Genomic DNA, 15924 nt, shown 5'->3' on the forward strand with positions numbered 1-15924 from the left:
CGCCACCCGTACCTTCGCCTCGGTAGTTCTCCGCCCCGGGCGACCCCGTTTCCGCTTATGAAGCGCGGCAGAAGGCGGAACTACGAGTTCCGGCAGCGCCCGCGCGACCCCGCTGCGGTTTTCCCGGGGGCCGACGGGAGTCGGAGTTCGGGGCCGAGAGCAACCGGAAGCGGCGCCGGCTCCCGGCAGGCAGCGCGAGGAGGCGGCGGTCTGATTGCCGCACGGCTGCCCCACCTGTCACCGAGTGGGGGCGGGGCTGGGAGCGAGCCCTGGCGCGACTGGGGTGGCGGACCGCGAGCCTCTCAGGTCGCGGGGGTGGCCAGTTCCGTCCTGTTCTGCACAGAACGCAGGAAAATGAACAGCAGTTCCAAGGTGGAGAGAAAAGCCATCAACTCCTGAAAATCGTTCCCTTCTCGTTTCACCAGCCATCTGCGTTCCCTGCCTCACAGATAATCCTACCTCGTTCTCTTTCTTTCCACCCTCCTCCTCCCTGCCCCCAGTCAGAATTTGCCCTACATTTCAAAGACGACTCAGGGCGTCTTTCATTTTCTGTATTCATTTGGTAGAAGATACCATAAAACTGTGAGCCATTACCACTTAAACTGCTTTGTGGCTCATAAAGCCCAGCCCGGCAGAGGGGATTATTAACTGGAAACTTACAGTGACTCACTGTCTGTATGACTAGTCATTTAAAGCCTTCACTCAAACTTTTCCAACCCTTCCTCCTCTCGGCCAAGGGCTTTGTAAATTAAATAGAGGATTACCATATTGCATGATGTAACCAGCTAGTCCCACCTAACAGGATTATTTTTGTGCTTCATTATACACCTTCCGGTGAAGTGGTTTTATTTTGAATGGCCGAAGTTTTTTTTCCCGAAGTACTTTATTGACTGCTGCCAGTTGCCGTTTGGTAAACATGGGAAAAGGCAGAAAAAGCAAAAGATAAATATATAGATCCAACTGCTTGAAGTAGGAAGGTACCTGTTAAGTTTTCCTGTAATTCACCCTTGCGGAGCCCAAGACCGAGAAAAACATATTGTTGATGTTTTTCTCCAAGAAGTCTAGACAGAGTGCAACTAACCAGCTCAATACAAATTACCGTGTACAAGCGGGAACACAGAATGTTTCTTAAGAACCTTATGTGAAGATCCCAAATCTAGATTTTAATTTTAACTTTAAATGTCTGTTTTAAAGATAAAAGAGAACCCAGCCTAATGAGACAAACCAAAAGCAAAGCTGTCAGTTACCTTTGAGAAGGAATCCTACTCTAAAGTGGTTTGAAATTGTGTTTAATATGAAATTAGCAAATTTGCTGGTTGCTTTGTTTCTTTAACATATAACACTTGGGAAATTGAGCCCTCTAAATGTAAAGAAACCAGAAACCTCAATTATCAAGAGGCTGGATTTAAACTTCTGGACAGGTCTGTGGTTCATGTTCCCTGAAATTTTCTGAACCTTAATTCCCTACCCCCCTCCCCCCATAACAGAGGATTTATTCCTCTCATTAATACAAAGTTCTGGTTACAGCCTATTAATATAGTTCTCTGAAGACCCCACTGAATCTTATATGTTCCGCTTTACTCTTGGTGTTAAGTGGGTTGTCCTCAGGTTTACAGAGAATTTATCAATGATTGATATAAAAACCAGACCTTCTTTTATATATAGGAGGCCACCTTTGCTGTTGAATCAGAGTCACAAGAAGAAGAAAATACAATGTATGTATCCAAAATAAAGTGCCTGAAGTGCCCTCATAGTCAAGATTTGCTCTCCCCAACCTGCTCCTAAGAAAATGTCAACACAAGCAGCTGACTAAAATAGTGAACCACAGTGTGCTTCTCCAACCCCATGTCAGCGGATAGCGCACTTCAAGAAGAATCACCCTGAGGGCACTGGGTGATCACTCTGATAGGTTAGTTCTTCACATCTAATTAAGTCAGCAGTTTCTTTGGTGTATTTTTCCTGGGGATGGAGAAACTACTAAGACTGCAGCTTAGAAAAGTTAATGTCATTAACTGTCCCTGAATAGGATAATTATTCAGGAAAGAATCCACTCTATTGGTTTTCAAAAGCCTTAACCTGCCTGGGTAGAGATACTGCTCCAAGCAGAAAAGGGAGAAGCTTTTTTTTTTTATTTTCCTTTTTTTAAATTGAGGAATAATTGATTTACAATGTCTTGATAATTATCGTTGTGCTAAGACTGAGCAACTTGAGGTTAGACTCTTTTGTTCATCTTCTTTATATTTATAATGCTGAGTATAATGCCTGGCATAGAAAATGTGCTTAATAAATGTTAGATGAATGAATAGGGAAATTAGTAGGCAATCTGGGACAATACTGCCCTTTTACACTCATTGGGGCTATTGAGGCACAGAATTCTCAACTCTAAGAGTTGGTTTTCCAAGGACATCCTGGCAGTCCCTGAGACGCACACACAAAGTTAGTTGACAACAAGAGGAATCACCCTGAGGGCCCTGGAATTGGAATATAGAGTATGTTGTGGAATAACAACAGCTCCAAACTGGAGACAACCTAAATGTCCATGAAGAGAGAAATGGTTAAGTAAGTGATGTATGTAGCACGTACTAAGTCACCTCACTCATGTCCGACTCTTTGCAACCCTATGGACTGTAGCCCACCAGGCTCTTCTGCCTATGGGATTCTCCAGACAAGAATACTAGAGTGGAGCTGCCATTTCCTTCTCTAGGGGATCTTCCTGACCCAGGGATCGAACCCAGATCTCCTGTGTCTCCTGCATTGGCAGGCAGGTTCTTTACCACCAGCGCCACTTGGGAAGCCCATAAGTGATGGTGTCTCAATATTATGAGATAACATTTAGCTATGAGGCCAACTTGGAAATACATGTGTAATAAATGGTAAAGAAGGGGGAAAGCAAGATTTCTAATATGTGTATAAATATGTAATGGATCACCGTTCTTAGTATACAGTCTTATTTATGTAAAGATATCTAGCTTCTTAAAATATTTATTTTTATTTATTTATTTGGTTGTGCCAGGTCTGAGTTGCAACATTTGGAATCTTTAGTTGTGTCATGTGAACTCTACGCTGCAGCATGTGGGATCCAGTTCCCTTACCAGGGATAGAACCTAGGCCCTCTGCATTGGGAGGGTGGAGCCTTAGCCATTGGATCGCCAGAGAAATCCCAAGTTATCTAGCTTTATTTCCTCTGTCTTGAATTCTCTTTCCCTAGATCTTCACCTCCCTAGCTGTTGTCATTCACTTCAGAGACCTCTCCTAGACACCTTGGCCCTCCACCAACCCACATCACTCTCTACCATCTTACCTACTTTTATTTTTTCACAGCGTTTACCACAACTGAAAATCGCATTCATTCCCAAGCTTACTGCCCATCCCTTACTAGAAAATTAATTCCTCCAGCCTGTCTTATTCACCATTGAGTTTCCCATCACCTAACCATTGGCTCACGTGCGTATAAAGTCCTCAGTAAACCTCCAGGCGAGAAGGAAACATAGATATCTCTCTGGGTGCTATAAAGCTTTTTAGTTTGGAGAGTTTATATATATATATATATAAAGAGAGTTATATAAACAGTTAAGGGAGGGTTTCCTTGGTGGCTCAGTATAAAGAATCCACCTGTTGTTGCAGGAAACATGGGTTCGATCCCTGATCCAGAAAGATCCCACATACTCCGAAGCAACTAAGCCTATGTGCTCCAACTACTGAGCCTGTGCTCGAGAGCACCTGAGAACTGCAGCTAATGAGCCCATATGCCACAATTACGAAGCCTGTGCGCTCCAAAGCCCGTGTTCCACAACAAGAGAAATCACTGCAATGAGAAGCCTGGGCGCAGCAACTAGAGAGTAGCCCAAGTCTCTGCTGCTAGAGAAAGTATAAGTGCAGGAGCGAAGACCCAGGACACCCAAAAATAAATAAAATGCAATTATAAAAAAATAAAAATAAAAGACCTCCTCCCTATAAGACATCCCTCGTTAACTTAAAAAAAAAATTAAAAAAATAAACAGTTAAGGGAAGGTATATTTGTGGGATGGGATTGGACATGGAGACGAGCAGCTGGGAAAAGAAATTATAATTTTGTACTTATACCTTTATGTTTAGATTTTCCTACAACAAGCAAATTGCTTTAAAAAAATTTTTTTTAGTAAGATGAAATTCACGTAGCATAAAATTGACCATTTAAAATAAGTAAGCAATTCAGCGGTAATTAGTGAGCTTACAGTGTTGTGCAACCATCACCTCTATCTAGTTCCAAAACATTTTCATCATGGCATAAGGAAACCCATAACTGTTGTGGGAACAATCCCCATTCCCATAGGATCCTGCTCCTCATCTCCTCTCCCCACTGCCCCTGAAACTCACCAATCTCCTTTCTACCTCTAGGATTTGCCTTGTCTGGTCATTTCATATAAATGGAATCATACAATATATAACCTTTTGTGTCCGACTTCTTTCACTTAGCAAACTATTTTCAAAAATTCATCCATGTTGTAGTATGTTGTTTAGTCCCTCAGTTGTGTCTGACTTTTTGGGACTGTGTAGACTGCAGCATACCAGGCTTGTCTGTCCTTCACTGTCTCCCAGAGTTTGCTCAGATTCAGGTCTGTTGAGTTGGTGATGCTACCTAACGATCTCATCCTCTGCTTTTGCCTTTAATCTTTCCCAGAGTCGGTGCCTTTTCTGATGAGTCAGCTCTTCACATCAGGTAGCCGAAGTATTGGAGCTCCAGCTTCAGCATAAGTCCTTCCTTGAGTATTCAGGGTTGTTTTCCTTTAGGGTTGACTGGTTTGATCTCCTTGTTGTAGTATGTATTGGTGTTTTATCCCTTTTTATGATGGAGTACTATTCAATTACATGGATGTGCCACTTCTTGTTTATCCATTAATTTGTCAATGAGCAAATTACTTTTGTAACTTAAAGACATTAAAAATAAAAGAAAGGTTAAACAGCGGACGTCCCAGTAAGGTGTCAAGGCTGCTTAATTGTACTGTGGCCATGACAAGTTTCCTGGTTTTGATAGTGTGTTATAGTTATGTTAAGGGGTTGCCATGGTGGAGAACTGGGTAATGGGTACATTGGACCTTTTGTGATGTTTTTGCAAATTCTTATGAGCGTATGGTTACTTCAAAATAAAAAGTTAAAAGGTGAACGACTAACATACTGGGACATCCCTGACATTCCAGTGGCTGAGACTCCACGCTCGACGTGCAGGGGCCACAGGTTCCATCCCTGGTTGGGGAACTAAGATTCTGAATGCTGTGTGGCACCACCAAAAACCAATGAAAAACCTCTTATATAACAAACAAGCAAACAAAAAACATTTTCTGAACTCAAGCTAATACAGACATTAGTTTAAGTTCCGTAGTCTTTACCAAAAGATTTTTTTTTCTGTCCTTAATTAATTTTGTTTGGGCCAGGGGTAGCATTAGGGAAGCATTTTTTTTTTTCTTTTTGAGAATTTTGTAAGTATAGAATAGTACAAAGAATCGTAAGCACTCACGTACCTACGTACAATCCCAGTATTGTCAATTTTTAGCATATCATCTTGTTTCATGTTTTAAAATCAGAAGTAGAACAATTCCAGTGCACGCACCACCTATTTACTCCCACCTCTGTCCCATTCTATCCCCTCCAAAAAGGCAACCACTATTATATATTTGAAAGTGAAAGTCGCTCAGTCGTGTCCAACTCTTTGTGACATATACATATACATGTGACTGTATAGTCCATGGAATTCTCCAGGCCAGCATACTTGAGTGGATAGCCTTTCCCTTCTCCAGGGCATCTTCCCAACCCAGGGATCGAACCCAGGTCTCCCACATTGCAGGTGGATTCTTTACCAGCTGAGCCACAAGGGAAGCCCAAGAACTCTGGAGTGGGTAGCCTATCCCTTCTCCAGTGGATCTTCCCAACCTAGGAATCAAACCGGGGTCTCTTGCTTTGCAGGCAGATTCTTTACCTACTGAGCTATCAGGGAACCCCTATGAGATCCATCTATTTAAAGACATATATACATATAAGTCAATGAAAAATACACTGTATTTAAATTTTACATATAATATGCAAAATCTGTCTTTTACTTCATGTGTTTATCTTTTAACTACTATGTAATAACTCCATCTATGTTTATACATCTTTTTTTAATTCACCCATTCCCTAAACTTTTAGGTTATTTCCAATTTCTTGTTATACCAACAATAATTATACAAGTGTTGGATCCTTTCAGAACCAAGTTATAGAAATTTCAACTCAAAGTATATTTAACTTTAAGAAATGTATTTTCTTACTTAACTGTAGACCCTAAGATAGGACTGACTTCTTAGTCCATTGGTTTGGGAGCTTGATGACATCACCAGTGGCCTACATCTTTCCATCTGTCTGCTGCCTTGGGTGTTGACTTCATTCTCAGGCCGGCCCCAAGATGGCTGCAGGGTTCCAGATAAGAGCAAGTTCCAGATGTCACTCCCAGAGAAGTAAGAGAGAGCATCTTGCCCTTCAGCCCTCTTCTAGGAATGAGGAAACTTTTTTCAGAAGCTGTCTATGAGATATCTCCTCCCATGTCACTGGCCAGAACTTGGATCACCTTCCCATTCTTGAAAAGGAGATCTCTCTCTTTTTATTGTAAAATAGAGATAACATAAAAAATGTACCACTTCAGCCATTTGTAAGTGTACATTTCAGTGCCATTAAGTACGTTCATACTGTTGTGCAGTCAACACCACCATCCATCTTCAGAACTTTTTCGTCTTTCCAATCTGAGACTCTGTATTCATTAAACAGTAAGTCCCCATCCTCCCCTCCCCCAGCCCTTGGCAACCACCATTCTGCTTTCTGGGTCTATGATTTTGAACACTCTAGATGTCTCATAGGTCTTCCCTGGTGGCTCAGAAGGGAAAGAATCTGCGTGTAATGCAGGAGACCCCGGTCCTATTCCTGGGTCGGGGAGATCCCCTACAGAAGGAAATGGCAACCCACTCCAGTATTCTTGTCTGGAGAATTCCATGGACAGAGGAGCCTGGAGGGCTATAGTGCATTGGGTCGCAAAGAGTCAGACTTGGCTGAGCAACTAACACACATGCATACACACACACACACAGATGCCTCATAGAAACCTATAGTGACAAATACTGTACTTAAGTTAACATAATGTCTTCCAGTTTCATTCATGTTTATATTAAAATTTATTTCCTTTTTTCCTTTCAGAATTTCCTCTTTAAGGTAGAATAATATTTCATTGTCTCCATATACTACATTTTGTTTATCCATCAGTCAGTAGGTACTGGGTTGCTTCCATCTGTGGGCTATTGTGAATAATGCTGTTTTGGATATGAGTGTGCAAATATCTGCTCAAGTTCCTGCTTTCAGTTCTTTTATGTATATACGTAGAGGTAGAATTGCAGAATCATATGGTAATTCTATGTTTAATTTTTTGAACTGCTATGCTTTTTTTCCGCAGTGGCTGTACCATTTTACATTTTCACCAGTAATGCACAAGGGCTCCTGTTTTTCCATAGCCTCACCAACACTTGTAGTTTTCTGTTTTTGCTTTGTTATTTCCTTTTTATTTATTGGCTGTGCTGGGTTTTCGTTTCTGCTTGTGGGGCTGTCTCTAGTTGCAGAGAGTGGAGGCTACTCTCTAGTTGCGGTGTGTGGGCTTCTCATTGTGGTGACTTCTCCTGCTGCAGAATGTGGGCTCTTAGGCACATAGGCTTCAGTAGTTGCAGCTTTGGGGCTCTAGAGCACAGACTCAATAGTTGTGGGACACAGACTTAGCTGCTCCTGAGCCTGTGGAATCTTCCTGGATCAGGAATCAAACCCGTTTCTCCTGCATTGACAGGTGGATTCTTTACCACTGAATCACCAGGGAAGCCCTGGTTTTGTTATTTTAAATAATACTTATCCTCATGAGTGTGAAGTGGTATCTCACTGTGGAAAGTGGATCTCTTAAACTAGTGGTTTGCATTGTTGGTTGCATATGAAAATTACCTGGGGAAACTTTAAACCCAACCCATATCTAGATTCTCATATACTTGGTCTGGGGTAGGACCATGGACACTGATGCATTTTAAGTACATTCCGCGCAAGGCTTCCTTGTGAGGCCAGGCTTGAGAACCACTGGTCTAGTTGTTTTCGTTCTTTAAAAAAAAATTTATTTTTTGGCGGCACCTGGCGGCATGTGGGATCTTAGGTCTCCAACCAGGGATTGAACTCATGCCACCTGCAGTGGAACCTCGGAGTCCTGACCACTGGAAGGCCAGGGAATTCTCCTCCTAAAAAGTTTTTTTAAATTGAAGTATAGTTGATTTACAAATAAGTGTCAGTTTCAAGTGTGTGAGTGTGTATATCTATATCTACATATATATATATATATATTTGTATTATTTTCCCTTTGGGTTATTACAAAATACTGAGTATAGTTAGTTCCCTGTGCAGTAGATCCTTTATTATCTATTTTATATATAGTAGTGTGTATATGTTAATCCCCAACTCCTAATTTATCCCTGCCTCCACCCCCACCAGCATTTTGGTTTTGCTAAGTACAGTCAACTCTGACTTATTGATAGAAATTTGGAACCAGATAGCAATAATGAACAGAAACTACATGGCTTGTTTTAATTTCCTCACCCAGCAAACATTTTGTCAAAACTGGCAACAAACACTGTGATAAATTTACTGGTTCTGCACTCTGGCTAGACTTTCTCATTTTATGTGTTGTGTTTGTTGTTAAGAGCTTATTGAGATTTAATTCACATGCCATACCGTTTGCCCATTTAAAGGGTCCTGTTCAAAAAATAAAATTAAGGGTCCTGTTCAGTGGTTTTTAGTCTGTTCTCAGTTGTGACATACTGTCACCAAATTTAATAGTATTTCTGTTTTTTAAAGTCTAGATTAATGAAAATGCCCCTTGGAATGAAATTACCTAAGAGTTGACATCAAGCAGAAAAGAAGCAGAGAAAAGGGGTCTCAATGAGTCACAGATACATAAACAAAGACTGCACTGTGCACAATATAAAGGTAAGGAAAGACAGAATTACTACAAATGATGATGATGGTGGTGACATTATTACCTGAAAAACTAGGTTCACCTCTGGGTAGGTGTCAAGTCAAAAGATTTATTACCTGCCACAAGTAAAGAAGACACCGGGGATCTTTCCCTAAGCAATGTCTCCCTGAACAACAAAATTGGGAAAGTTTTATGGTAAGGGTTTATGCATATTCATTAAGGGTTTGAGCAGAGGAGGATTCAGGATGGAATTGGAGCCACGGTCGACAGAGTCCAAGCTTTAGTTGATCAAAGTCACAAGGGTCCACATCACCATTCTGTTCTCCACCCAAATTACTGCAGAACTCAGTTTGTTATCAGAGTGTTCCTCCCTTGAGGAAGAACTAGGACTCTGTCTTATCGCTGAACTATGGTTTCCTGACTGCTTATCCTTTATTCCTGTGCTCCCCCATTTCCGAGAGCCCTGTTCAAAGGCAAGCCTGGTGGCCAGGCTTACTTCACAACACGGCTTAGGCCAAAAATGTCTTCATGTCAAGAAACTGTGAAATGTCTTCTGCTCTGTGCTCTACTGGTAAACAAGCAACTGGGATGTGAACAATCAAGAAAGCAACTTTGGCCCCAGATAGCTAGATGCATATGGAGGAAATGATTTCAGCAAGACTGGACGCTTTCATATTCCTATACTAATTAGAAGATCACTAATTCTCTTCAGTTTTGTTAATCTTTTGATATTCAGATTTCCTGCCCCTTACTGCAAACTTGTATGTAGTCTGGCTCCTACCCCACCTCCTCAGAGTCAGCTCTCTCAGGGGTCACCTGAGACTCTCACAGACTCGAGTCCTTAACATTCCCACCAAAGAAATTAACTCTCTATTTAGTCACAGGTTATGACTAATTTTTTTTTTTTTTTTTTTTTTAGTCTACAAAAGCCATGCCTGGTCCTCTTTCTCCAGGGTCTCCCTGCCCTACCTGCTTACAATATTGTTAAAACTTGGTGATGCCAAGGAGATTACGACTTTGAGCCTGAGAACTCCGTCTTAATCAATCAACCTGAAATCGGTTCTTGTCGTGAAACTGGCTTCCTCTCTGCTCCTGTGTATTATCCGCCTTTCCGATGAATTGCTACAAAAACCTGTTGCTCTGGTTTCTCCAGAATTCAGAGAGATGCTTCTGTGAGTAAACCTTGTATGTCACTTTTCCCATTCATCTGAAGCAAATGCTTGTTTTCAGAGCTCTTAGTTAAATCCTGGTGCCTACCATATCCAATCCAGGAAGTTTAATGATTGCTGAACGCCTGGGGTCCCTTTAAATGGGTTTGTCTCCCTGAAGTAGAATGAAGCCCCCAGGACCACCCTAGAAGCTCTTGCCTGTTTCCTCAGCCGGCAGAGCCCAACTGTCCCTGTGTTACCAGAGTGGGGCCATTAAAAGGTATCTCCATAACAGCAGTCCCCAGGTTCCACTGGCTTATTGATTTACATTTGAAATAGCTGTCTCAGTGCTAATGATTATCTCATCACATCCCCTTTGTGAATGTAAAAGACTTGTGTTGCAGAGCTGAGAGAAAGTCTGATAGTAATCCGCTGACTCAGGTGAAAAGTTGATTCATTCTGCAGAAATAAGGGTTCATGATTCCTGAGGTATGAACGTAGTGCTGGTGAGGTCTGACACCGAAGAGCCCCGAACCTTTCATTCCAGGGTCCCCACTCCCCCGCCCCCTCCCAACATTTCTACAGACCTCTTGCTGGGAAAGGTATGTTGTAGGTGGAAAGAGGAAAACTCCACTTGGTTCAGTAGTTTTTTGTTTTGTTTTTTTTTGGTTCAGTAGTTTTAAGCTGCACAGCTAGCCTATGAAATCATGTATATACTATACAAATATGTAATAATAGCAATGATATTTTATTAACAAAAATAACTAGCTTTATATGTCTATTTTTTAAAGAATTGGGGTAAAATATATGTAACACAATTTACCATTTTAGTCACTTTAATATTTATTTATTTGGCTGTTCCAGGCCTTGGTTGTGGCACTCAGGATTTTTAGCTGCAGCATGAGAACTCTTAGTTGCAGCATGTGGGATCTAGTTCCCTGGCCAGAGTTTAAACCCGCAACCCCTGATTGGGAGCTCAGAATCTTAGTCACTGGACCACCAGAGAAATCCCTTAGTCACTTTTAGTTCCATGGCATTAAGTATATCTACATTTTTCTGCAACCATCACCACCATCCATCCCTATAACTTTTCCATCATCCCTGACAGAAACTTTGTAAACAATAACTCCCTTCTCCTAGCCCCTGGTAACCTCTATTTTATTTTCTATCTCTATTAATTTGCCTGTACTAAGTACCTCATGTGTGGAATCATACAGCAATTGTCCTTTTGTTTCTGGCTAATTTTTCACTTAGCACATTTTCAAGGTTTATCCATGTTGTATCAGAATCTGATTCCTTTGTGAGTCTGAATAATATTCCGTCATAGGTTTATACCATATTATGTTTATCCATTTATCCATTGATGGCCTCTTGGTGGTTTCCACTTTTTGGCTGTTGTGAATAATGCTGCTATGAACATTGGAATACAAGAATTTTTTAGTCCTGGCTTTCAGTTCTTTTGGGTATATACCCATAAGTGAAATTGCTGGATCTTATGATTATTATTAATGCAAGAAACATGCTCACTGGCCTCAACTCAAAGAATGGACTTGGAGAAACAAGCTGCAGCCAGAAGCGATTCTTTAGTATTGGTCTTGCAAGATCAGGTGTCTGGTGGACAGGCACACCCAGAGTTGTTACACTGAGCACCTTATCCCTAGCACACAGGTCCCTCTCCCAGTTCCTCATTGGCTGAGCACTATGGGTGAACAATCTTCCTGGATATTGCCTAGGTCTGTTCCCTCCCTTTTTATGGGCTGGCCCCTGCCTTATATCTTGTTTTCTCCTTTCCTGTACACCTACTCCTGTTCTTACATTTTGAACTCACCAATAGAATGAACCCGCACAAAACCCTAATCCCATTCTTAATGTTTTGAATTCACCAATAGAATGAACCCGCGTGAAAATCCTAGGCATCCCACCCTCCCTTTGTTTGCCCGGACTTTCTAGTTTTCTTAGGACTATCAGCTATTATTACATCAGCCAGCTGTCACCCAGAGTTAGCTTTTCTTGAAAATGGACCACTTTAAGTTTTTTTATTTCTTATATTGATGTCTTTAACGTAACTTAAAAATTTACTTTAGTGTCAAAACGGCCACAAAGAGCCATGTGTTTTTGTTGTTGTTGTTGTTGTTTTAGAGCCATGTGTTTTATCTCCTTTGTCAAAAGGAGAAAATTCAAGTTCAGAGAAATTAAATGACTTGAACTCGGATCTGTCAGACTGCAAGGCTGGGGCTCATCCTCTACCTCTTCACACATAATCCTAATGTCACTGATATGTCTTGCATAGAAACTCAATCAGAAACTGCACAGCAGCTTCCCTGGTGCTCCAGTGCCCAAGACTCCGTGCTCCCAATGCAGAGGGGCTGGGGTTCGATCCCTGGTCAGGGAACTGGATCCCACATGCCACAACTAAAAGATCCTGCATGCTGCAACATAAATCTGAGATCCCGCGTGCCACAACTGAGAACCTTGTCAACTTCCAGAGAAGATTGTATAATAAAACTGTAAGGACAGTAATATCAAAAAGCATGAAAAAGAGGAAAATCAGAAGCTAAAATATAAAAATAGGAGAAGAAGGGAGAAAGTTTATCAAGATTTATTGATTGAGGATGGGTACATGGACTTAGCTCCAGTTCCTCAGCAGAGGGTAAAGAGAGACAGTGAGCGACGTCCTTCTCTTTGGTAGTTGAGTACACAACAGTTCATTCACTCATTCATTGGTTCATTTTTTTAAAAAAAAATATATATATTTTTGGCTGCTCTGTGTCTTCGTTGCTACATGCAGGCTTTCTCTGGTTGCAGCATGCAGGCTTCTCATTGCAGTGGCTTCTTGTGTTTTAGAGCATGGCCTCTAGAGTGTGCAGGGCATTTAGTTCATTTTATTTCAGTTCATTGTGAGTCTACTGAGAGCCAACAAACTTCCTTCTGATCCTGGTGTCATCCCCTGGAAACTGACATTAGCACAACCTACAATGTTGGGTTCTCCTTTTCTTCCTGTGTGCATGTGGGCTAAGTTGCTTCAGTCATCCGACTTTTTGTGATCCTATGGACCATAGCCTGGCAGACTCCTCTGTCCATGGGATTCTCCAGGCAAGAATACTGAAGTGGGTTGCCATTTCCTCCTCCAGAGGATCTTCCCCACCCAAGGATCAAGCCTGCATCTCCAACACCTCTTGCATTGCTGAAGAATTTTTTACCGCTGAGCCACCAGAGAAGCCCCCTTCCCTTCCCAATGTCTAACATTCCTAAATTTGATTGGCTTTGATTATTTCCACTTTGTTGAGGCCATGACAAGCATGTTCAAAAAGGTAGATTAGACATTTACCAGTGTATAATTCAACATGAGCTTAATATGTAGCTTTCAGAACATGAGAAACTTCAAAGACCATCTCTACCCTCAGGTCTTCAAAGATGGTCCCTACCGTCAGTCACTGTCATTATTCTTGCCTCGTTGATTCATCAGCAGTCATCTAGTTCTCTGACACCTTTTGTAATGGGGTTTCTTCCTCTAGATGGCATCAGGATTCTGAGAACTAGCAAAAGATGCACCAAGAAATGCTGATTGCTTTTCTGAGCTTGATTCAACCTTGTTTTTTTCTTATTCTTTACTCTCAAAGAGGGAGGGAAAGAAATGGAGTGAGGACATAGTTTTAGCCATATTTGTAACTAGATAGTTAGTTGTTTCAAAAAGATATCTGATACAAATATTGCAAAATGTTTTTATTTAACTCTAAATGATGGGTATGCAGGTGTCTGCGAAGTTATTTCTCTGTAACTTTTTGTGTTTGAAACACTTTGTAATTTTTAAACATCTAATTTGTACAACAATAGAAATCTATGCAGCCCTTCCCTGGTGGCACAGAATAAAGAATCTACCTGCAATGCAGGAGACATAGGAGAAGCAGGTTCGATTCCTGAGTGGGGAAGTTCCCCTAGAGAAGGGCATGGTAACCCATTCCAGTATTCTTGCCTGGAGAATCCCAAGGACAGAGGAGCTTGGCAGACTACAATCCATGGGGTGGCAAACTGTGGGACACGGCTGGAGTGACTGAGCAACAGCAGCAGCAGAGATCTCTGCAAAGTGATTTTCTAGCTGTTTATCGGGATTTTATTTTTTTCATCTGTATTGAAATATAATTGACAAATAAAACTGGAATATATTTAAAGTAACAATATGATGATTTGATATGCATTGTGAAATGATCGCCACAAGCAATTTAACATTTATTACCTCATATGGTTAGTTTTGTTTTAATGAACAGGTTCTCCACAAGGTTTAAGGGGAAGGCAGAGCAGGGAATAAGTACCTTCATTAGGAGAATACCCAGAAGGCTTCTGTGAGAAGGTGACCCCTTAGCTGAGTTCTGACAGGTAGATAGGAGTTCACCAGAGGAAATGATCCTCAACATAAACTCAGCATGACATGCATAATTCAGTTACAAGAGGCTTTGGGAAGGGAAGTATATGGTCCAATAATAAGCAGAATAAGTTTCTATTTATTTAGAGTGATCTAATTATTGACGGGTAGCAGAATACGTCCACCCAACATCGATACAGCATGACAAACACAGGTTATGGCTACCGCCTGACAAATGCCAGGACATTTGTCCCCTCAGTCAAACTAACAGAATGTGATCCTTCCTGGCTAACCATTCATTTAGCAAATGTTATTTCACACCTACAACTTTCAAATTTTAAATATTATTAATGTGTCATTGATTGCACACTGAACCTACTCTTGCTGACTGCAGATTTTGCAAATAAGAATAAGCCATAGAAAGACCTTCCTGGGGGTCCAGGGGCTAAGACTAGGAGCTCCCAATGCAGGGAGCTCAGATTTGATCCCTGGTCAGGGAACTAGATCCTGCATGCCACAAATAAGAGTTCTCTTGCTACAACTAAAAAAGATCCCACATGCCACAATGAAGACTAAAGATCCTACATGCCATAACTAAGACCTGGCACAGCCAAACAAATAAGTAAATATTAAATTCAAGGTTGAAATTAAAAAAAAACAAAACAAGAAGCCATAGAGACTGACTCATTTATTTCTGTTGAAATATAGTTGATTTACAATGTGTTAATTTCAGATACACAGCGAAGTGGTTTAGTTATTTAAAAAAAAGTGAAAGTGATAGTATTCAGTCGTGTTTGACTCTCTGCAACCCAATGGACTGTAGCCCACCAGGCTCCTCTTGTCCATGAAATTCTACAGGCAAGATTAGTGGGGTAGGTTGCCATTTCCTTCTCCAGGAGATCTTCCTGACCCAGGGATCAAACCCAGGTCTCCTGCATTGCAGGCAGATTCTTTACCATCCGAGAAGCCCTGATTTAGTTTATATATATTCTTCTTTTAAATATTCTCTTCCATTATCAGTTATTACAAGATATTGAGTATAGTCCCTTGTGCTATACAGTGGGTCCTGATTGATTATTTATTTAATATACAGTAGCGTGTATAGAGACTGACTCTCGATTCACTCTGTACAGGGCAAGGTGTGTCCCCATACCTTGATAAATCAACTAGTCATTTATATAGAGATGAATCGGGTTATTTGTGACCATCCATTAAGAGAAGTGTTGAGAGTCTGTATGTTTGAGAAGAGCTGGGGGAAGAAAATAGAACATAATAAAGAGTCCAGCTTGGAGTTAGACAGGTCTGAGTCTGAGTCTTCCCACCACATTTAACTGTTTGACTTTGGACAAGTCTTAACCTTTCTGAGCCTTTTCCCTTAAAGCTCTTAGCATATTGCTTGTGCTCTGAAAGTGGTCATT

At 41.2% G+C, this 15924-nt stretch overlaps 1 protein-coding gene across 1 annotated transcript in view; it reads left to right on the top strand.

Moving 5' to 3' along the window:
* Positions 1 to 10126: 10126 nt before the first annotated feature.
* The window catches only part of TNFRSF17 (TNF receptor superfamily member 17), a 68555-nt gene continuing 62757 nt past the window's right edge, over positions 10127 to 15924 (top strand). The window contains exon 1 of the mRNA XM_065919283.1: positions 10127 to 10170. Coding sequence (XP_065775355.1) covers positions 10163 to 10170 — 8 coding nt within the window. The 5' untranslated portion in view covers positions 10127 to 10162. The remainder of the gene's footprint in view (positions 10171 to 15924) is intronic.

Source organism: Muntiacus reevesi, chromosome 2 (genome assembly GCF_963930625.1).
Source record: "Muntiacus reevesi chromosome 2, mMunRee1.1, whole genome shotgun sequence".
NCBI classification, from domain to species: Eukaryota; Metazoa; Chordata; class Mammalia; order Artiodactyla; family Cervidae; genus Muntiacus; species Muntiacus reevesi.